Source organism: Lathamus discolor, chromosome 4, assembly GCF_037157495.1.
Source record: "Lathamus discolor isolate bLatDis1 chromosome 4, bLatDis1.hap1, whole genome shotgun sequence".
In the NCBI taxonomy this organism is placed as follows: domain Eukaryota; kingdom Metazoa; phylum Chordata; class Aves; order Psittaciformes; family Psittacidae; genus Lathamus; species Lathamus discolor.
The window spans coordinates 105,234,532-105,258,253 of NC_088887.1; the positions used below are offsets into that span (position 1 = coordinate 105,234,532).

The 23,722-nt window shown below is 37.2% G+C and overlaps 1 protein-coding gene across 5 annotated transcripts in view; it reads right to left on the reverse strand.

The window, feature by feature from the left end:
- Positions 1–23,722, reverse strand: part of FRY (FRY microtubule binding protein) — a 240,346-nt gene that overhangs the window by 101,926 nt on the left and 114,698 nt on the right. For all 5 annotated transcript variants that reach the window (XM_065678417.1, XM_065678418.1, XM_065678414.1 and 2 more), the window contains 9 exons: positions 18,248–18,301; positions 10,262–10,401; positions 9,172–9,262; positions 8,706–8,785; positions 8,506–8,586; positions 6,666–6,834; positions 4,003–4,095; positions 3,810–3,908; positions 1,255–1,356 (listed from right to left, as the gene is read on the reverse strand). In XM_065678417.1, the coding sequence (XP_065534489.1) occupies positions 1,255–1,356; positions 3,810–3,908; positions 4,003–4,095; positions 6,666–6,834; positions 8,506–8,586; positions 8,706–8,785; positions 9,172–9,262; positions 10,262–10,401; positions 18,248–18,301 (909 nt within the window). The remainder of the gene's footprint in view (positions 1–1,254; positions 1,357–3,809; positions 3,909–4,002; positions 4,096–6,665; positions 6,835–8,505; positions 8,587–8,705; positions 8,786–9,171; positions 9,263–10,261; positions 10,402–18,247; positions 18,302–23,722) is intronic.

Here is a 23,722-nt window from a genome sequence, read left to right on the forward strand (position 1 = left end):
ATAGTTTTTTCATAAATAAAGTTGAGTTAATGACAAATGATCAATTTCAAAACTTGGATAATTACTAACTTTTACATTGCTTTCAACAGGAAAGTATCAAATTACTTTTGGACAGGATTTGGTCAAGGTCAAATATTTCCACATCCTAGCAGGAGTCTTCTCATTAATTCAAGAGAAAAGTCTGTTTTCATAAGATCAGAGATTTGCCACTTTATATTAAAATCAGAAATATGATTCTTGAGAAGCTTGATCCATTATGGGGTTCATGGGAACCCACACAATATCGTGGAGTCACGTCTACTGTCCTGGTGTGGACAATTTTCCTTCTAATGGAAGAATTTACCTTCTGCTGTTTTGAGAAGGCGTAACTAACCACATTCCTCATTTAGCCACATATTCAGCTAACTTACCTTCTCCCCAAACTAAAGATTGAATGCGCCATTAGAAGTCCTATTAATCAAAGTATAAATTGATGAATTATAAGTGGCAAGGTGAATTTGATTTTCAATTGGTAATGCAGAAGAAACGTTTTCTCTAATGATTTCAAGTAATTTGTTGTGATCTCCCTAATTTTCAGAAAAAATCTATATTCTCGGCTGTATTTTCAGAGACCTTACAACTGTAGCCACCTTTTCTAAAGCTTGTGTAACCTCATAAAACCCCATAAAATCAGCTGCAATATGAATGTTTATGTTCTGAATTTCTTTGCAAAAGGTTCTAAACATCTTCAGGAAAAGCAATTCAGGTACAGCTGGGAAGAAAACTTCGGACAGACTATGAATATTTAAAAGACACATTCTAACAGTAGACTAGATATGAAGATAAGCAATACAAATTCTTCCATTAAGACAAAGGCAATGTAATCAGTGTCCTGCAACTAGTTCCAGTCTGATAAAGCAATAACAAGTGCTTTGTTTGCAAATGCCTTTATGAAGAAAAGCAAGTTAATATTGGGTCAGTATTGGTATGTCACTCAAGCCAGTAACTTTTATCAACAATCCTTCCTGTTTCACAGTTGTTTGACTCAGGCTTGGTTTGAGTTAAAGACACAGCAGAAATTCAAACTAGGCATAAAAATACATTTTTGTTATTGAAAAAATTTGCATACCTAAAAAATTCGTACTGTTGAGAATAAAATTATGTATGGAATCAGGTTATAGCAATAATCCAGCACATCTACCTAAAATGGATATTCAACAGATCAATAGTGCATACTGAAGTTTTAATACAATATTAAAACCAGAAGATACTAACCTTGAGATTTGATAGGCAGTTGTTGAGGAAAATATGCCATCTGTTTAAAAAGAACTGCTTCTGACTGACACAAAGCAGGCATGTTACCAAAGGGTACAAAGCCTAAAAAAAAAAGGATGTTGATACCATATTATTTGCATGTCTACACAACATAAAAGTCCATTAATAGAGCTACTATAAATTTAAGACTCTAACTCCTCTATTTTGTTAGCCAACACATTGTTAAGTAGTACAATCTGAAAAAGAACTTTCTCTAATGTTTTTACAGATATGTTTTATGGATGAACTAAAAACAACCAAATGCATTCTCACAGCAATATAATAATCCAAAGATGGGCCACAATTTTTTGGACTCACAGCGCTAAATTCTGTCAGTTAACTGAGCAATGATAGCATGGAAATAACTAAACTTTATCATAATAACAGGACCCACAGAGATTGGACTTGTGAATGCTCAGATTCCTATTACTCTTCAAAATCTGCAGTCACAATATTTAATGACAGACATGTCAAACACCTGAAAGAATTGTCTTAAACTACAGGCAGTTCTTGGATCTGCTGGTAGTTACATCTTGCAAAACAAAAAAGAAAGGTAGAGCATGTAAATTCAAATACTGGAACCTTGTCTCTTTGTTAATGTTCACTTTGACACATCTTGGAAATGTCACACTAAAAAAAAAAAGCTAAAATGCACCAATTAATTTTGAAACTGACTGCTATTGCAGCACGACTTTGGTTTCAATTGTCATGTTAACATACCCAGTCAGGGCTTCAAAGTTATTAGAAAAAATAAGGTAACTTTATCTTAAAGACCAACAATTCTCAAAATTAACCCTAAAATTCTAACTTCAGTCACAGCTCAAAAGTTTAAATACACCATAAACCACAACTTCTGTTGCAGTAATATATAACAGAAATTTGGTATAGCTAGCTTAGACGAGGTTCTTGAGCAAATGGCAAATGTAAATTTTTTTTTTTTTATTTTTTATAATCTTCTTGTCCAAAATACATATGGGAGAGGATAACTGAAGCCTTCTCATGGAAGACTTTCTTACCATATTAACATTATGACTGTAACAGTTGAGTACTTGACAGGATCACAGTTTAGTAACATCCCAGGAGTGTTACAACACATCCTAAAAAACAGCCCTAGGAAGATACAAACCACCTCCCGGAGTTTCTTAATTACCTCCATTTACTACAAAGAGAACCTCAATGAGTTTTAGATAGAAAAGGAGGCACAATGAATGCCCCCATCCTGCCTGTACAGTGAGTGCACCAATTCACACATCTCTAATCTTGGAAAGGAAGGTCCTCCTCAAACTGTAAGAGTGTGCTTTCTTCTTGGAAGCCTGGAAATATGCACTGCAGTTATTTCTGTCAACTGTTTGCCTTTCCCCTCCTCCTCCTCCTCCTCACAATGTTTGTATTTCTAATCACACCCTCACAAGAATCTATTCTATTCTGTCGCTTTTAACTATGTAGCCTCCAGTGTGGTATGTGTAGACAAGCAATCAAATGCAAAGCCACAGCTGTGCAATCCTTTCTCAAGCATGTAGTATTGACTTTGGCAAGTACAGCCACCAGTTTGGGGAAGTTCTATTTAGTGTAAAAACTACAGCAAAGCTCTTACCCTGCTGCAGTTTCAACAATGTTTTATTAACTAGGCAGAGGAATAGAGCCACACAGATGCAAGTGGGGTGTGGAAACCAGAAATCCACCCCAAGACTCCCACTAGCTCAAACTGGATCAGGATGCTCTGACTCTCCCCTGGGACTGGTGTAACGGTGGCAGAAAGTTCAAGCACACTCCTGCAGTCCTCCCAGCAGATTCACTAGCACTAGTGACCAGCATTTGCTGGGAGCACTGGGAACAGGGAATTGTTTTTGACTTTCCCATAGAATGAGAAAGGACAAATGACAACTTTCTCTACTTAAAAGGTCCAAGACTTCAAAACGAATTATCTAACACCACACTGCTGATGTGTGCTGACCCAGCTGGAGAGACAGACTGCTTAAGGCGGCCAGCATCAAACTGACTCAGATCCTCATTTAATTCAGATAAACTCATGCTTCCAAAAATACATTCCAGAGCCACTGTTCATATCACAAGAAAAAAAATGAAATAGGGAGCTGCACAGTAGCCAAGTTACAGATTAAAAAGGGCATGCGTTATACATTTTTTTGTTCCTACAATGTATTATTTAAGCCCCGTGAAAGAGCTGTTCCCACATGCCTCATTTGTTCTAGCTTGACAAGAAATGAACTCTATTCTTTCTCCTCTCGTCCTAATGTTTACATATAACAAGTATGAGAAAACCTAACCATTTAATAATCACAGAACCAGAAGCTGAAAACATCTGTTTGAGTCAGACTAATTCAGATCATATTCTGAATAAACATGGTTATTTTCTGCAAACACAATAATCTTCTTGCAAATAGCAACGTATTGGTTATAAAGCTGAATGCAGAAAAAAGTTTTGCAATCTCCCAAGGGTCTTGCTGAGAGATATTTCTGACAAAGAATTTTAGCCTCTGCTTCTTGGGGTTACTAACCAAGGAGTGCTTCTTTCGCGAGGAAAGTTCAAGTGTTGTATCATACAGGCTTTCAACAAAGTTCCTCAGGCAGGGGACATTCACTTCATTTTTAACAGCCTGAAAGAAAAGTTCATGTTAGTAAAACACTATTTCACAAGCTGCTTTACCTAATTTAAAGGAATTATGCCAACAACCTGAGAAATAAACTCACAGCAGCTACGGGGACAAGAATTTCAACAAACAGTCCTGCCAGTGCATGCTTGATATCTTTGTCTTTAACTTCGAGGAAATAATGTGCACATTCCTAAAACAAAACAAAACAAGAAACATAAATTTCATGTCAGCTGGAATAAAGACCTCTAAATGTTTGCTGAATGCACATCAAGCGTCAGTGACTATTTTTATCATGCAAATCCCACAGAAAACATTTGTCTATTAACTTCTAAATCTGCATTTTGCAGCAAGCATAAAGCTGGACATAAGATCAAGCATATGTTATTCTAACCAGGATAATCCAGAAACTCTCCATTGACTCCAGCTGTGCCCAGTGGTGGTTTGGGGATGGCAAGAGGGTAGGACTTGGGGCTGATCTCATGTGTTCCCTGTATATACCTCTAGGAGCAGGAGCAATAGCTCACATGGTCTGCTTTACACAATGCTCTGAGAGGCCAGAAAAGGAATGTACTTCTCTGGTGAGATACTCAAGGCAGGTAACAATCTTATTATAAATATTATGGGATAAATTTCACTGCTAAGATCTGTTTCAAATTAAGGGTCTATATAGAACTGTGCTATGTGAGGGAAGAGACCTGTGATGCAAACCTGCACCACCTACAACTGGGGATAGAGAGAGACAGTAAGAATGTACTTTTGTTCTAAACATGCAGCAAACTACTATCCGCACAGCTGTGCGCTCAGGAAGTGAGGTAGGGGAGATAGGCATCCACCCACTTGTGTGTTTCTGAACAACTCTAAGGATGACAAACCACGTTGCTCCAGTTATTTCTTCCTCTCTGGGTCCAGGGCCCAAATAGCCACTGACTTTACAAGGAAGATCCCCACTGACCTTTTTTCCTGCACATGTATGCAGAGCAATTTACACTTTAGACCATGCACAATTTTTCCTTGCTGCAATTAGGATTCTGCATCACATGTCTTCAGTTACTCCAGCCATTTAGGCTTCACAGCTGAGACTACTGTGCAAGGGTGTAGCATAGCTGCTTCTGCACTCTGGTGGAAGATACAGTTTTTTGGAGCTGGCTCCTGAAATTAGTTCACCCTTTGGAAGTGTCTCCTCTACTAGAGCAGAGCTAGTGTGACAGAGTTTATAGCTGAAGCACTGCATGTAGATACAGCCAATCACACAAAGAATCAAACTGTATTTCACCAAACCTGGTTTTCCTACATACACAGTTGCACCTTATGAGGTATTGTTGCATTTGTAAGAATTAATTTTGTGAAGAGATACTCTAGTCAGGGAAGATGACTAGTGTGAGGTGTCCCTGCCCATGGCAGGGGGGTTGGAACTAGATGATCTTATGGTCCTTGCCAACCCTAACTATTCTATGATTCTAAGATAGAAATCATCTGCATTCCAAATTTTGAGTACTATTATATGGGAATTTTGACCACTGATTTCAAGAGCAGTGACACTGGATCTCAACAGTGCTGTGCCATAAAGCTGTGCCACAAAGCTGTGCCACAAAGTCACTAACTCATACTAATTGTGCACTGAACACATATTACTTTGATATCTTGCCAACTCTAAATAATTTATATTATTGTCAACATATACTAAGATACGTTCATATAATGAAGTGTAAGTTAAGAAGAAAAACTAGCTGTTTTGGTGTTGTTAAACATACTTTAAGTATGCTGCTAAATATGGTTTAAAACACATTGCAGAAATGAAATAGATTGTGCTTCCTATTCAGGCCTTAGAGAAATGGCTTTGTGTGTCTGTACACCTGTGTATTTGTATTCTGATTTCAAATCCTTATTTGTGGGCATCTAACATTGATTTTTTTACTCCATTGATACCATCAATAAGATGATCTTTACATGGATGTGTATGTAAAACATGTATTTTACTGGATGAATGGCTACAAACCATGTAGTCATGAGAGTAATCCCAAGAAAAAACAATAGAATAAAAATGGTTAAGCAAAATAGACCTACTGACAGGAATAGAAGCCATTGTACATTACCAGCATGAATGTGGACTTTTAAAACGTTGAAACATGAAATATTTTCTTTCCTTTTACAAAATTATGTAATCTATTAATTTAAGACATTCATGGTAGTCAATATGATGTGTACTAGCGGCTCTCAAACTGAGTGGGTACAGAATGTACCCTGCAGGAAGTGGGGTGAAGGTATGGTGGAAGGCAACAATACATCCAAGGGAAATTCTGTCCAGCTTTTGCCTCAGTTCTTTGCCTCTTCTTCTGTGTTTTTCTCCATCAGAAGTTCCTCTCGTTTCTGACATCTATGTCAATGGTGGAAGCTTCACGTTGGAGGCATGAGCAGCTAGGGAGAGATGGCTAGACAAGGACACAGAGCAAGGAACTGCTGTGGACTGGCAGGGTGGAAGTTCTGAAGTCTACAGAACAAAAATGCTTCTTCTTGGAGGACAGGATGTAGGGACTATACAACTGATACTATACAACTGTAGCGTATACAACTGATGAAATGTTATGCAATGACACACTCTGGAGACTGGGGTGTAGAGCTTCAAAACAAGCAGAAAGTAGCTGCACATACGTTTATGTGGGAATGACACATGGAAAACCTCCTGGAGTATTACAGGAAAGATGAAGTGCAAGGCCTTTCTAAAAGGTCTGGGAATCACAGTTATATTCATAAGAATTTTACCTGCATAAACTGAAGAGAAGCTTCAAAGTCCTCCACAGGATACATCTTAATGCGAAAGAATTTCATTCCCATTATAAGACTGATAATGCTTTGAACTACATATGGGCTTTGTTCTTTATGCCGTAACTCTTTTAACTCTGCCATAAATTTCTTCTTTACTGCAGGAAATCTATGAATTCACATTGGTTAGTTACAAAAAAAGTACACATTAGTATTTGAAATGCATTGTAAACCTACAGAAGATTCAATTTTGGTTGTAAAATACCATTTCAGTCAGTATGTGAACAGATTTATTTTTGTTTATCTTTCTTTCATGTCTAATAAACTCAGAAAAGAACATGAAATACACAGCCAGATCTTAGTGCCTTTAGATAACCGCACATTTCAAATTGTGTTTTACCACACCCCTCTTTTACATTAAGAGCTAACAATATCATTAGAACAACTCCCTCCCTTTTCTTTTTTTTTTTTTTCAAAAATCCAAGATGAAAGATAGTTTTCTTGTAAGTACATGCAATGTTTTCTAAAGAAAATGCATGAATGATAACCATGAAAGTACTCTTTTTCATGAAAAGGCTGTTCCTCCCTTCACTTCTTTTTTTTCCTAATAGCCATTAGCATTAACTACAGATTGAGATGGAAGGGTCTGCAATCATTTTTTATCTGCCCAAAAATCTATTGGAGGTGCCTTTCGAGACTGTCCATAAAAATAACATAAAGGAAGATCACCCATCCTTCTTGAGATGAAATGAAAAGAGTGTCATTTTCATGGGCAGGTGTAGTATGTAACAATCTTTTGTTATTGCTTCTGACAGAAAACACAAGAGAGTTGAAAGAAACGATTTGGCAGAAAGAAGCCCTTTAGTGGTAGTTAACATCTTAGCAAGGCTCTTCAGAACTGAATAAAAAAAGCAGTATTTATAGAGGAGTTATATTTTGCCTTTGACAGTGAACTTGATCCAGATGTCACTCCCCCTCTTCCCTTTAACCCAACCAATTTGGAAGCCCAAGTAAGGCCTTAGCTGAAGTCTGATTTCAGGAACAAAAAATGTTTTGGCTACATCAAGCTAAACTGATTGGTTTTATAGAGCAGACAGACTCCCAACAACATCAAGAAGTCAGGAGAAAGAGATCACCGTGTTGAGGCAGTAAATTTCACCCTCTGCTTAGTTTGTGGTGTATGTGTATCATAAGGCGTCATATTGGCTACATGAGCTTCTGAATCTGCTTCCAGATTCAAAACTATGACCTGAACCACAAACAAGGCCAGGTAGGATGGGGCTTTGAGCAAAGTGGTCTAGTGGAAGGCAGGGGGTTGGAACTAGATGAGCCTTAAGGTCCCTTCCAACCATTCTGTGATTCTATGAACTGTTTTATGTCATCTGCTCTAAGACGTGCGGGATGAAGGACTCAAAAGCAGATGCATTAAGTTCTTAACTGAAATAACTGCAGAGAGACCTAAAAATGTTGTTGTGTTGGAGGACAGCCATTTTTAGGTTTGCCCAGCTAGAGAAAAAAATCGCATATGGAAAAAAATAATTAAAATAGCTCTATACAGCCCACTGGGATTTCCACAGACGTCATTGTTGAGATAAGAAAAATAATGCTGCTGTAGTCAAGTTGAATTTATTCAGTATTACCAAACTAGATACAGAAAACCCATGGTTCCCTAGAGTTCTATGCTCTAGAGCACCTAGATGAATAGAGGGCCAATGAGCTGAAATTATCTATTCCTACACTATCTTTTAAGAAAGTAAGAAAATCCAAATATTCACATACTAAGCAAGTAGAACTTCTTTTTTATATGAAATATGAAAATATGATATTCAATTTTTCTTACTTTGCTTGTGCTAGAACACCTATTACTTCTGCATACAAATCTGCAACAATATGCATATTTCCAGTGTTAGGACCAAGGTACCTAGTGAGAGACAAGAAAGAATTCTTGGTTGAGAAAGCATGCTGTTTAAACCACTGCTATTAGAAAATTAAGAAGGTAATCTTTTTTCATGGATTTTTTTGTATGAGAAAGAGTCTTACCCTTCTTTGTATTTAAAGTGCTTGAAAGCCAAGTTAATAACATCATTTACCAAACTGTCTATTACAGGATGAAGTGGAATCTGAAAACACAAAATAAAACATGAGTACACATATATTACACTTCTACCTACATACCTTAGAGCTAGTATTACTCATGGGTACCTTCCATACAGAAATATGGTGACAGCAGAAACAGCATATAGCTCACAAAATGGTTCACATAAAGCCAGCCATTTAAAAAAGAAATGCATTAGCTCCAAAGACTTGGCAGAGTGATGTCTGTATGAACACAGAATACTATGTATCACACATGTGCAAGAAAGACAGCAATGAACAAGCATGCAGGACGCATCTCGTGTTTTTATTAGACTCTTAAGGATGGAAATAGAAAGAAGAATCCTAAAATCCAGTTTTATTGGTAATTTCCATTATTTATTAGTTAATGGACAGTTTAAGAACTCCATACCTGTTTCAAAACTTCTATTAATACTAAAGAAAAAATAAAATCAATAGCCAGATCTCTTCTCTCCATTAAATAGTCCCTCTGCTGTTCATCACTGCAAAATTAAACCAAGAAACACAATATTTAGGAGATATGCAATAATTCATATTACATGCTTTCTTCAATTATAGAAATGCAGATGACAGGAAATTGTGTTCTACTTTTTAAACTGCAGTCCTGTATTTCAGAAATTATATGCTCTTAAAATCTGAGATAAACAGACTAATCCTAAACTTGTTACTTTCACCTTCCTTTAGGTGTTTAAATATCACTCTCCATTTCCTCCCTCTTTTTTCTGGTTTATGACCAACACAAAACTTTTTCAAGAAAAAAAAAACAACAAAACAAGAACAAGGAAAATTTCAGATTCTGTATTTTAACAAGCGGATTTCATGTCATTTTTCTTGCTGATGGCACCAGTCAGACAGTTCTCAATTACATTTTGGAGACAAACATAATAAATTATTTTGTGCCATCAAATACATATTTAGACTTTTGATGGATTTTGAGGAATGCCTTAAAACTCCCGATGGAGAATTCACAACCAAACTACGTACTCTTTAAAACTGTTCCAGTATTATTTTTTTTAATAACTTTAGCATCATTTGCCAAATGTTCAAATGCATTCCTTGTGCAGAACACCACAGAAGCATAAATATCTGAGGTGAGTAGCTTTAGCAAACACAAAAAATATCCATCTGGATCACCTGATTACAGTTTCAAAGTATACTGAGAAGATAATATGAAATATACAATACTTTTTGTAAAATCAAGTGTTAAAGGGACAGTTCCGCAGTCTGCTTGAAGCAGTCACCACTGATTTCAGTGAGATTTTTGCTTGTGTAAATTCAGTACAATTCTTATAAACATTAAGAGCTTTAGTGATTTTACTTACTTGGTCCATCTAGAAGCTGAGAGAAGAGTTCCAGGAACAAGCAATGAAACATGACAACTTTCAAGCAACTGTAACCTCAACAAAAGCTGATGGGTTAAATATAATACATTTTATGTTAGAATGTGTCAACAGTGTGTGCATGCACAGTCAAAATTGTACCTTTTAGATTTAGTGCTTGTTCTTGGTCTGTACTCATGAGATTCATCTTCTATGCCATTCTGTCTTTTATACCAATCAAACAAAGTGCGCAGGATGGAAGGCAGACAATACTCTGAAAGTGAGCTCATTGAGCTTATAACCTATGGGAAAAATACAACAAACCAACAAATCAGCTGATGAACAAGTCTCCCCTCTTCCTCCTCCTTAAAACATGTACTAATTCAATGGTTAGACATGTTCTTTCCTGTTTTAATCTCATTTTTGAGACCCATGGTATAAGCAGTGACTTAATATTCTGCATTTCCCATATTTAAAACAACACATGCAGACTTGGCGCTTAGGGACACTGTTTAGTGGTGGACTTGGCAGTGTTGGGTTTGTGGTTGGACTCAATGATCTTAGTCTTTTCCAACCTAAAAGATTCTATCATTCTACGATTATATGAAACATGAGCAGAAATACGGTAATGGGCTGTATGTCAATTTTGTCTTTCTATTGATGTTACTAAAATGTGTTGAAATTGTGTATCACATCTTACAACACACCAGAAAACGCTCTAGTTCTTCTTATTTTTATCTGCTACACAATGTTGATTTGAGTTGAGCATCTTATAAGGAAAGAAAAGGTGATGAATCAGGGATACTGTCTTGAGAGTTGTATCTGACTGCTAGATGCCCCTCCAGAAACTGCAGCAATCTTATCCAACTGAATGTGCAGATGCGCCCACCTTATTATTAGGTTCACACATCTGATAACGTAGATTTCTCTTTTATATACAGGAAAGTATTTACAGTTTCCCGGGTCTTTATGTGTACAAATAAGTAAAACATAGTTTACAATCATTCCTTAAAAGTTTCTGATTAAACAGCTCCAGTGGAATAATGGAAAAGAAAATTACTGCTCATTCAGTATGATTGGTGACACCAATTACTGAAATGTTGCTGAACATGTAACGACTGAACTATGACTTAAACTTTCTATTACAGGAAACCATAAAGCTGCAAAACATGAAAAGATCAAAAGCTAGGGTGAAAAAAACACCTCGGTATTATAAAAGAGGATTATATATGTATTGTAACTGAATGTTCACAGCTTCAGGATTTATGCACATTCATACAGCTATTTTTAATAGGAATAAATTCCTGATCTGGAGATTTGTGACCACCTCAAGATCAGTCAGGGCTTGATCCTGCAAAGTGCTCAGTAGAAAGAGTGAACTGAAGTATTTACTTCATGTTAAGCACACTGATTATGTCATTAACTTTGACAGGTTTATCCACCTGCTTAGATTTAAACCAGCTCATTTCAGTGCTCTGGAACAACAGTTGGGTTTAATGTCTCGTGTAAGACCAAACTTGTATGAACTATGTGACTAAGACGAGCAAAACTGGGAGATCAAGCACCTTACATAAGATTCTCAAGTGGTACTAAAAGCCTTAAAAGAGAACTTTTGTGGATGGCAGTTCAGATCAATAGCTCTGATCTCTTGCAATTTTTCAGCTTCAGAATCTATCTAATTCATAGTGATGTTGTGGTCTAAAGTTAATGAGACACTCTGAGGATGAAGTATTATTGTTCAGGTACTATGGTCTATAAATAAACATTGAGCATTAGAAAGCTTTAATAGCTGGCCCTGTAAAAATATAAGTTTCTATAAAAGTACTATTTTAGGAAAGCTTTCAATCCAGTGTTTCCAATATAATTTATTATCTTAAATATGAAACAAGTTGCTGTGGAACGTGGCATATAGGCACTGCTTGCAGCAGTGACAGGAGGCTTTCATGAAGAATTACTACACCAGCCCAGGCTCAATTATACCAGCCCCTTCAAGTGTAAGACTTCAGATAGATACTTAAAACACATGAATCACCAAGTTCAGTGCAAACTGTTCTCTACCAGCTCAGGATGCTTAGACATTTCAATGATTTCTCTACTGTTTTTCAAGTTTTCCTGAAGCTGGCATAATGCCAGTTGTTAATTATGAGATGCAGTGAAAAAGGGTTTGCTGGGAAGACTGTAATAGAATCACAGAGTCATAGAATAATAGAATGGTTTGGGTTGTAAGGGGCCTTTACAGATCATCCAGTTCCACCCCCCCCTGCAATGAACAGGGATGTCTTCCACTACACCAGGTTGCTCAAAGCCTCACCCAACCTGACCTTGAATGTTTCCAGGGATGAGACATCCACAACTTCTCTGGGCAACCTGTTCCAGTGCCTCACAATAGAAAATTTCTTCCTAATACCTAGTCTGATTCTACCCTCTTCTAGTTTAAAACTATTACCCTTGTCTTACTACAACAGGCCCTATGAATTATGTCCCCAAATAGACCTAAATGCCTTGTAAGAGTCACTATATTTAACTGCAAAGAAAAAGTTTCAGTCAGGCCTTCCTGCATGTTCACAGACATATTTATCAATGCTGTTCTCTAAATTCCAGCTACACAATTTCATTAACCACAAAAAGTGAAAGTGATTCCTGTTAAATCTCCTCAAGCCATACTGTTTCTGCTGAATTTACAGTGTGTGTCTTTAGTAGGGATAAAAGGTCAATATGGCTTTTTTAAAAAAATCTTTCTGTCATTGCACTTTTAAGACAGGAAGGAAGGGTGGACTGGGCAAAGACCTGGCTCTCAGGGAACAGGAAGGGAGGGAAGTCTAGCCAGCATGTTGGTTACTCAACCCTTTCATTTACTGGAAGTAAGTCCAGGAGTGAGATGAATTCTAGCTCTGTGCTGCTCCTGAAAGGGAGTGCACAGATGTACAAATATGTCCTTGTCGGACAAACGATCATGTTCTTCCATCATAAATGAACTACCTACTGTATAGCTTAAGGATAAGAAAGCTGCACAAGTAGGGAGCTGTTTAAAACTTGCGTTCACAGAGCATTAAATATACTTTATGTAAATGCTTAATATTTATTTTGGACTAATATGTAAATTTAAAGAAATTCTGACCAGGTATTTTGCTACAATTTATATATTTTCATAAAAGTCTTGTTACATTGTCAAAATACAAACACAAGAACTGTATCGACTAACAGCACATAAATGCTCATTACTTTTTCCATTTCACATATTAATTTCTAGGTGCTTTAACAGCAAATATATTAAAAGCTGCATTCAATTTCCAGCAGTATTTTTTTCACATATCATATATATCAGTATGTATGTTAAATGTGCATTTTATTGCCATTTTCATAGTGCAGAATTGCAGTACTTAATTTTGTAGTGTTGGTTTATTTTTTGTAACTGTTATTTGCATAGTGTCTGCATATTCTGTCCTCAAACATGGACTTTAGGAGTGAGATTTTACACTTTCTATCAATGCTACTGAAAGAAGAATTTGATAAACATCATCTTAGTTGCATTTAGGATACACATAGCCAACACAAAGTCTTCCTTTCATTCAGTGTTTTTTTCCCACTTCATGCATGTTTATAACAAAGCCCCGTAACTACAAACAACACAGATTCAAGGAAAATAACAGCTGCAATGAAATCCTTGGTCCTTGATATCAACAGCAAAACTCTCATAGACCACAGTAAGACTGAGATTTCATATTCAATACATGAATTTAAGGAAATAAAGTTAACTATTTCTATTCAAAATACTCTAGACTGTGGCAGGGGAAAGATTTTTTTTGGACAACAGTATGAAGTTAAATCTCCTGAATGTTTATAACAGGTAACTATTAGTTGGGCTCTCTCATTTTCACTTATGGTCTTGGTTTCATGAGTAAAAAACCAGGATTTTTTTTATATCATAATTTTGTAGATGTGTAATTTCACCTAGCTGGCTTATACATTAGCAACGTTTTTAGCTATTTTACTGCCAGGATAACAGTTTACATGAAATCCCATTTGTTTCTGGTGTGCAGCAATTCAGTTCTGAATGTGTTAACTTTTAATTTTGCCTTCAGATTTACTTCTTTGCACACTGCTTGAACCCAAATCTCTAATCAGGAATCAAGGGTTGTTCTACGACCCCCTCACCATCATTTCTTAGACTTCGTCTACCATGTGCCCTTCTGCTGGTGAAGAAGGATAGTGCATAAAAGAGGGAAAGGGAAAACACAACAGAGGCCAGCTGCAGTACTACCGCAGTGATGGGGGTACCATTTTTCACTTACTGCATATAACAAATATAATACTGGATGGGAAAAATTATCAGTAGGTCATTGACCACATTTAGACTGTTATGACAAAAGAACCCTTAACTGTTAGTATATTGCTTAGTGTCTTATTTATATTTGTATTTTCCACATTTCTATAATTAATATTTATTGTTGTTTTTTGCTTATTTTTTATTTCTATCTCCTAAAAGTATATAAAACATTAAATATTTTTGATTTCCAATCTATATTACCCAACCTAGTGGACTTCTAAGAAGAGAGGAGTATAACTAAAATGGGCACGAAGTTTTGTGCAGTTTATGCTGAAACTCTTGCAACAGGCACCTAGTACAAACAGTTTCAGATGAAAATTAAGCCTTACTGGTAATTTTTTACTTCCACACCCCAAACATTACATTCATTTTGTATTTTCATATGGAAAAATGTCTGCTGGTTGGTCCAAGGTTACACAGTGCCCTTTTTCTGCCTCCAGTGTTAGTTCTTGGAACATTTATATACTGTGGTAAGAACAGAAGATACTTCAGTAGGGGCTGAGAAAAGACTAATAAAAATGTTTCCTTGGGTGAGGATAAACCTCTTGGATAATTACGTTTTTTTTCACCCTAGCTTTTGATCTTTTCATGTACTGCAATTTTATGATTTCCTGTAATAGGAAGCTTAAGTCATAGTTCAGTAGTACAATGTTTAACATTTCTGTAGCTGGGGACACAGAGCATGCTAACGCTGGAGCAGTAATGCTCATTGCCAACAGGCAACTAGAGTTGTCTAACCAAGAACTTTTAAAATATGATTTTAAATATACTACAGAGATATTAAAAATCATATGAAGCAGCTCTTCATAATTTCCTGTATTTTCTTTATATACATGCACATGTAAAAAGGAAAATACAGTGTGAGGAATCCAGTTTGTCAGGCTAATGGTGAGACATGTGCAAGTGAGGAGAAGTAAGATTACTTCATACATTGCTCAAGATACTATTATGAGTTTGAGGAGGGTGATGCAATTGGCAGCCAGACAGGGCCCACAGGACAATACCATCTACCTAACAGGAGGCACTGACACTGCATCCATACAGAGAGAAACAGCTCTGCCTGAGCACAGTCAGGTTCCTAGACAATGGATCCATTGCCACCATCGCAACTAGCATTCCTAAAATGGTGTTTGAGAATGGGCAGGAAAAAATGCTGGTTCTCAGAGAGCTAGAGATAAAGTTGCTTAGGGGAAGCGAGCAATACTTTCCTAATAATTCCGAACGGTTCAGGGGTTTCAATGTTAAACTTTATGCTTATTACTCTGAGTAGCTAAAGTTCCTTTCTGCTCATTGAAAGCTACTGAAAAGGGTTTTTTTTTTGGCTGTTTTTTCCACCTCTGAAGTTGATTTGCAAAAAGCGAATTTTAAATCAAGCCATAAGTTACTTTTGCTGCTCTAATTTAGAGTTAGAAGATGCATCAGATATTTCAAATGAGTAGCAACTTGGTCACTTCAGCACCACTTATCAATTTCATTCAAATTGAACAGGGATAATTCTGACAAAGTCAAAGAAAGAAAATTAGATTCCTCTGAGAGTGTGTCACTTTTGATTCCTTAAAATTGGAACTCAAAATTACTAGACACCTTGTGAGCATGTTTGTTCATGGGGACCCTCCCTCTTCCCACCCCCCCCCCCCCCCTTCATTTCTGTAGTAAAAATGTTAAGAATGCCATGTGTGGCCTTTTCTGGCTTTGCTAGACAACTTTATGCGTTCCAGGACACATAAAATGTCCAGGAACCAAAGCTTTCCACACCTTACTTGGAAGGCAGAAGCAAGGGATTATCAACCTGGTCTTCCTTCACCCCATAGACTCTTTAAATACTTGAGTTACTTAAAAAATAAAACTTAAATGGCTTGACTTAAAAGCACACGTCCTCTTACTTGTTTTTTTAGAATCATGTGGAATCATGATTTTCAGAGTTTTCCCGGTAGACCACATTTTCAATACTTATTTATTTATTTTTTAATTTTTAAGACCTTCATTTTTACTAAGAGCAAAATTACTCTTGTGAGAGATTTATAATACTATGTTACCGTCTACAAGACAGCTTTATAAAACCAAGTGGTACTAACTTAATCTATCGAGTGAAACATCAAATAAAGACTTTTTGTTCTATCTTCCTGTTTCTACTTTAGCTGAATTTTATAAAAACTCTATTGTGTATTGCAAATTTTTGAATGAAAATGTAACTACAGTTTAGCTAAACTGAAATTTTTTGGTAAGTATGAGCCATGTTCTTGAAAACAAGCTCGTTAGACAGGTTCAGGTTCCATCTCCCAATCGCAGGTGTACATCAGTCCCACGAGCACTACAACATCCCAAAGTGATCATGTTGTTCAAGAAGAAACCAACGTGAAACTTGAAACATTCCCAACAACTCAGGCTGAGGCAGGCAGGCAGCCTGAGAATTTCAATCTGAATACCTTGTTTGTAAAATTTCATGGAAATGAAAACAAGGTTTTCTGACAAGAAGTCTAAGGCAATCTCAGCTCCCTACTTTTCTACTAACTCTACACATAGATAGGACTCTAGATAAACATTAGAAACATATACAAAAGTTGTGTGTAACAAAATTTCCCTTTGTTTTTTGCCTGCATCGTACACCCCCAGCATTCAGAGCAAATTACCACAGCAGTAATAGCCTAATACACAGTTGTTTCACTCCAGGAAGCATTCGTTGTTCTCCTTAATTGATCTTAATTGTTCCATTTTCTATCTACTTACTGGTAACTAGGAGAAGCATAACTCTTTTAATTCTTCCCTTTAAAGGACCACAATTTGCTTAATCATGAATATTTAATCAAACCATGGCCACCCATTATGTGTTTGTTTAATGCTCTAAAGGAACAGTATCACAAGGTTTGCATATGGGTGGCTTAATTTGTTTTTCTTCCCCATTTGTGCGTGACACTCTTCCCACAGGAAGGAAAAAAAAATAAAGTTAAGGTCGGAATACCACAAAAAATTTCATTAGGCAGGTAGGGAGTACTCACAAAGCAGCCTCCTTTAGCCTACAGTGGCTGTCTCCCCTGTGGGGTCTCTCTGTGGTCAGTGAGATTGGCAGGGAGCTCCCCAGTACAATACAGAAGTCCTATCATTTGCCTTCTGCTCTGAACAGCCCTTTGAGTAGGCTACCTCTCCCCAGAAAGCAGATACAGAATAACCTAGAGAGTCTCACTTGGTCAAGCTAAAATTATGAAGTGAGCCTTTGTGCAGGCCAGTGGCGTCTCACAAGGCATCTTTGCTTCTGGTGCAATGTCCCAGAAAACTCTAAAAACGTGTCAAATTCCTTTGAGGATCCGAAGTCCTACTTGCACGTATCTGCTCTCCCGAAGTTAAGTTAGTCAAGGTGGTACCTTATGTAGGCCACTTATATAGGAATTTTTTCTAGATTTTTTTTCCTAAGAAGGACTGCTGACAGATTAATTCTTTTATACCATCATTAAAATGTGTGTATATTGCTGCTGGTTTTATTTTTATACTTGTCCCATTTCACTTGTTTCAAAAAATACATATTCTGAAAAGGTACAAAGTTTGCTTTGAAACCTCCATCAGGCAAAACAGCCAGGAAACAACACATGTGCTAAATACACTGTAAAAAGCAGGAAAGTCTAAGGCAAAAAAATATTCACAACAGCGGAAAAATCCTCCTAATTTAAAACCAAGAATGATTAGGCAAAGCAGTCATCATTCTACTAAAGTACATTGAGAGATACTGCTTTTGTAGTGTGCAACAATAGTATAGGGCACTAGACTGCCGTCCAAGTATTTGTTTTATAGTTTGAGGAAAGGAAATCGTATAATTTCAAATGTCTTACTTGATCAAACTGGGGGTCTTCTCCTCGTTGTAGAGATTTGGTCAGCGGCTTCTCCTAAAAGAAAACATATTAAAATGTATTTCTTAGGATCAATATAATGATATATTCTATCAACTCTATTATTATTTTTTCTGTTAGATTTTAACTAACATAATTTGCTTCCCAATCGATTTCATGCTGGAGATACTGCTTGTTTCATAAGCAAAGGTAGACCTGTGCATACATATGACGTCATACTGACAGGGTATCTTTAGTGTCTTTCCAAGAAAGAAAAGGATTAACCATTTATTACACCTGAGTTACTTGGTATTTACACTGATTATAATTTTTTCCAAAACTCTGAAATGTACCTGGTATTTCCTCTAACACATAACCAAGCTGCTCTATTTAGCTACATGGTGTTCCTTCTTGTTATACAGTGCACCAACCAGTGCATACCAAAAGAAAGGCAGTTTTAGAAGAACCAAATACCATACAGTTCATTTTAAAGGAAGACGATTGTGGAAAAAATATTATTCAAAAAGAATTTTCAGGACACCTTCTCAAGAGTATCCAGGAAAGCCAACTCAGAGAGTCCCCATGTGTGAACATCCATTCCACCTATAAGGCTTTTTTTGCCAAGCAGGTTCAGTTACTGAGTCATGTGGAAGAACACAGTCCAGTATTCCAGAGATACACAACAGCATGAAAAACATGAATCTCCTAAACCACGATGAAAATAAACAATGCACGAAGGCATATGACAGCCTGAAAAACATGTCACCATCACAATCACAATTCTGCATTGAATTGTACTACTGTTGCTGGTGTCTGAAATGTGCCAGTGCCTTATTCTTCTGTAAATCATGCATCTTTCTTCTCCTACAGCTGCAAGATCAGGGCTCTCCCACCAGCTCAGCATGAGATTTTCTGTTCAGCTTTCAGTAAACTATTACACTCATTATCATCTGTTAATGTATCAGGAAAAATATCATCACTGCCAGGGGATGTGAGATGCAAAACAAAGAAATCTGTAAAGCTGCTAAAATAATGGGATAGAGAGACTTGTGGCTGTATGAAGATTTCTATTATTCAATGCTTTTCTCCGGAGAAAATGTTGCCCGGTATAATCTGTTGACTGATTTTGAAATTAATTATGCTGATCCACTCGTAATGCCAGCTGGCAAGGAGGCTGGCTGCAGGGTGACCGCAGTATCCCCTGACTACCTACCAAATAGAAAAATCAACAAAATGCTTTCTACTGAGTCTCTGATTTATCCAGGACAGTCATCAATACTTTTCATTGTTATCTGTAATGTCTAAAGTGACTCCTCCAGGTTAAATTAAGGGCATGTCAACTATTAATTAGAACTTTATGGCAGATAATTGGTAATGAACAGACACAGAAACACATACATGACGCTACCCCACCCACAGTCTCCTTCAATCAGTAACTCCGTGCTACCCTACCTAGCTGTGTCTCGTGGGAGGACAATGCTTCTTTTGTCTATTGCTGCACACAGGAAAAGACAGCAGATAATCTTTCAAAAGTAGTGTTCAACTTATTTACAAGGGAAAAGATTTTTAAGTTTTCATGGGTCCTGGGCAAATGAATGTACTGAGAACTAGTGCAGTTCAAAAAAAAAAAAAAAAAGCCAAACAAAAAAACAAACCCAAAGCATAACTTTTTTTTTTTTCAATTAAAATTCTGATTCTGTTACAGACAACTTGTATTACCACAGAGAAATTTCTTAATGTCTGTTTCAATAAAAAAGGCTTTGGCATGCAGTAGCTTTTTGTTCCGACACTGCAAGGCTTGGCTTTCAGAGTAGTATCTAAAATCCTGCAGAAGGGCATTCAGTGTTTGAGGCAGAAATGAGTGTGGGATTCCTTGTCACAGGCTTACCTATTAAGGTGGACACAATTAAGCAAGACAAAACATGCTGTGGGAATCCAAGTTTGGAACTGCAATCCTAAAAAAGTCCTGTCATCTGTTACCTATCTCTGGAAGCACAGACACCTTACAAATACTTCAGTTCCTAATGATGATGCTCCCCAGAGGCTGTGCTTCTGAGTAAGTGAAGATCCCCCCCTTTTCACAACGCAACACAACTCATCTCTTGCCCTCTTACAGGTGACTAGACCACGACTTCCAAAACCATGGTACATTAACCTAAAGAAACTCTTCACAGGCCACACAACAGACTGGGTTGCAGCAGAGGCAGACCTGGGATGGAGACTAGCCAAGGACACCTACCAAAAGCCAGGAAGGGTTCTGCTGACACAACTTCTCAACGTCTCCAATCTAGGGCTTTAACTAACTCCTTTTAATTCCCTTCATCCCATCCTGCATCTACTGCTGTTCTTGCCCCTATCCCTCTTCTCGCGCTCTTGCCAAGCAGCAGCTGCTGCTGCAGCTGTCTCTGCCTCTTCTTCGTCCCCCTCTTCGGGTTGCTGCTGTTGCTGCTTTTGACTTGGCTCTTTCCAAGAGGGTGGCCACTGACTGCCTGCAACTGCTCAGCCCAGCTGGACCCCATGAAGCCAAGTGTCTCTACACCTGCACCCCTTCCGGAAGCAGGGTGCCCATCACTGCACCCTGCAATGAATGGCAAGAGCCACAGATAATTCTATTTGGGGCATGGAGATCTGAGAAGACACAAGGTAGAAGTGATTGCCGTTTACTTTATTCTTAATGAGTACTGAATAGAAAATAAACTGAATAAAGATGAAAGGCCAGATAAAAATACACTTTTTGGTGTCTAAGAGCTCCTACAATATAAAAGGATTGTATGATGAGGTTAACCAGTGACCATGTCAAGAAGACACTACTGAGTAAATTCAAAGACAGCTCAGCCACATGCAGGTACATGTAATAATAGGCAATTTAACCTCATCGGCTGTAAGCAACCTGCCTATTCTATACCACTTTGTTCTAATATCCTTACAAATCTTACTATTTAAATTTATGGAGCATTTTCAACACTGCTGCTATGGCAGCTACCATATAAAATATATTTACACCCATAGAAGACATTTTCAAAAGGTTCAGAACTGGCAAAGGCAAGGTTAAAAATTATAATAAAGTGAATTGCCTCTGAGTAATAGATTCCATAGCAGCCTATTTACCCTGGGGATACACTTAAAAGTTAAACAAAAAAATCTCCAAAATGTTTTCCAGCCTCAAGGCACTATTTTATTTTTATTTATTTTCCTGCCCACCCAATTCAGAAATGGCAAAGAGGCCCTTGTATATTATGACATGACTCTGTTTGAGTCTCTGAGACACTCTACAGAAACGTCTTCCAGATCTTGGATGAATAGGTAGGCTGAATTTGAAGCCAAAGCCTACAAGCACGAAATATGAATAAAGAAAGTTTTGATTAATCTGAAAGAGCCCATAGCTTTCTGGGCTATAAAAAACATCAGAACATTTCAGAAGAAAGGATTCTCAATAATAACATTTCCATTTTTAATCACTAAGTTAAACATCCTTATTTCTTGTTTGAAGTGATGCCTTCAATTGTATTTGTTCAAAACTCTGTATTTGTTCATGCTGGCAACTCCCTTGATATGAATACGTTAGAGATAAGCAGTAAAGATCAGCAAAGACAATTTTGCATTTAATATTTGAAGCTATTGTTTTTCAATAAAACGACCTTAACTTTTTGCATTGCCAATGCTTACAAAACAAAATGCTCTCTTAGAAATTAATTTCCTTTCTTTACCTCATTGCTGCTGTGAAAATATTAATAGAATATAATAAAATACAGCATCTTGACTATGCAATGGTAAATATATATTTTACCACATTTGAATGTATCAACTACATATGATATTTATAATTTATCTAAAAAATAACGTATCAGTCAAACCCTCTATTCACATAGGTACATTAAAACATTTCTCCAAGGACTGTCAGTCAGCCACTTTTAATGGTTAATGCTTTTCCAGGGCTGCTACACAAATATAACTGTGTAAATTTACACAGGAATAGCTTTTCTCGACCACCTGTCACAGAACTGAGTGTTCAGAGAAACAAGAAAACAAAAGGATTTTGTAGTGCCTATTAAACTTCAGTATGTCACCAGGATATAAAATGCCCCTTAAAGTTATTTCTAACCTCAGCAACCATTACGCATGTTATTCCTACTGAACTGACAGGGTACTGTATTATCTACTAAGAGAAACCCCATCTTTTTATAAAAACATGGAAGATGAAAGGATATTTTGAAACAAAATGTAACTTTTGCACTGCATGCTAAAAAGCAGCTACACATACTTGACTGAGTAGTCTTCTGGGATGGAAAAGTGACCAAAAAGAAACAGCAGAAGAATAGACCTTTTCACAATAATGAAGTAGCCATTCAACTACTACAGCTACAGTATATATAAAATGCATGTAAGCACAATCTTGAGAACCAAAAAATCACCAAGTGTGATTCTTTCCTTCTTACAATGAATCAAGTCAGCCTTTCTCCCTGGCCCCCAAATTGACCATCTTTGTCCTATGTTCTTTTCAGCAGGAAAGAAAAGTAGTGTTTTATAGGAAAAGGTCTGCTCTAAAAATAGATGGATCAAACATGCTGATTTTTTAATTTTTCCATTGGTTATTTTGTACATACGAAGACTGGACAACAAATTACTGTCAGTCTTGTGCCCGCGCGATGTGTAAATTATTTTCTGTGTCACCCAGGAGAAAACGCCATGATGCCAGTTTGCTTCTGAAGGCTGGACATGCAAAACTTTCTTCCACAGAGGAGCATCTCCCCTTCATATGCAGCTGACCCACATGACAGTTGCCTCTGAATGGGAGAGTTTGTCTGTCTGATCCTGGCCACCACTTCGACTGTGGAGTGTCTTGACTGTGTGCTCCTGCCTTCTCCCTCCCAGAATGGATGTATGCTGACCCTGCACTGAGCAGGTTCATGCAGAACAACTTACAAGTATTTACTTATGGTCTGTCTTCTCAAAAATGGATACAACAGTCCTCAGACCCATAAAAAAAGCTGTTGTACTGAAGATAGGTCTGAATTTCTTGACAAATAATTTTCATCTCTTACCTACCTTTGTACCATTTGGGAATTCCCACCATGACCCTGGGAAGCCTAGTTAATCTATACCTAAGCAATTAAGAGAGACAAGCTTTTTGACTCAAAAGCATGATCTGTTGACTCAGACAGTCTCCTAGATGTCTTCCACCTACAATTGCTATGAAACAGGCAATTGGTGTCCTGTTTTCACAACTTTTCATTGCAACTCATTAGGTCCTCATGACAGTTCCCTGGATGACAACAGAATCTTTGATTTCTCTTGTTGCCCAGCTCAGCATCAATTTTCTGCTACATACCTCTCTTAAGAGACTGCATCAGTGACCACGGTACACAGATAGTAAAATAAACAGAAAAGAGAATTTTCTTCATTAATCTTTGAAATTTCAAGTATACACCAAAAGGAAATTCTTAAGGCAAACATAATAAAAAGGATATGATAATACAG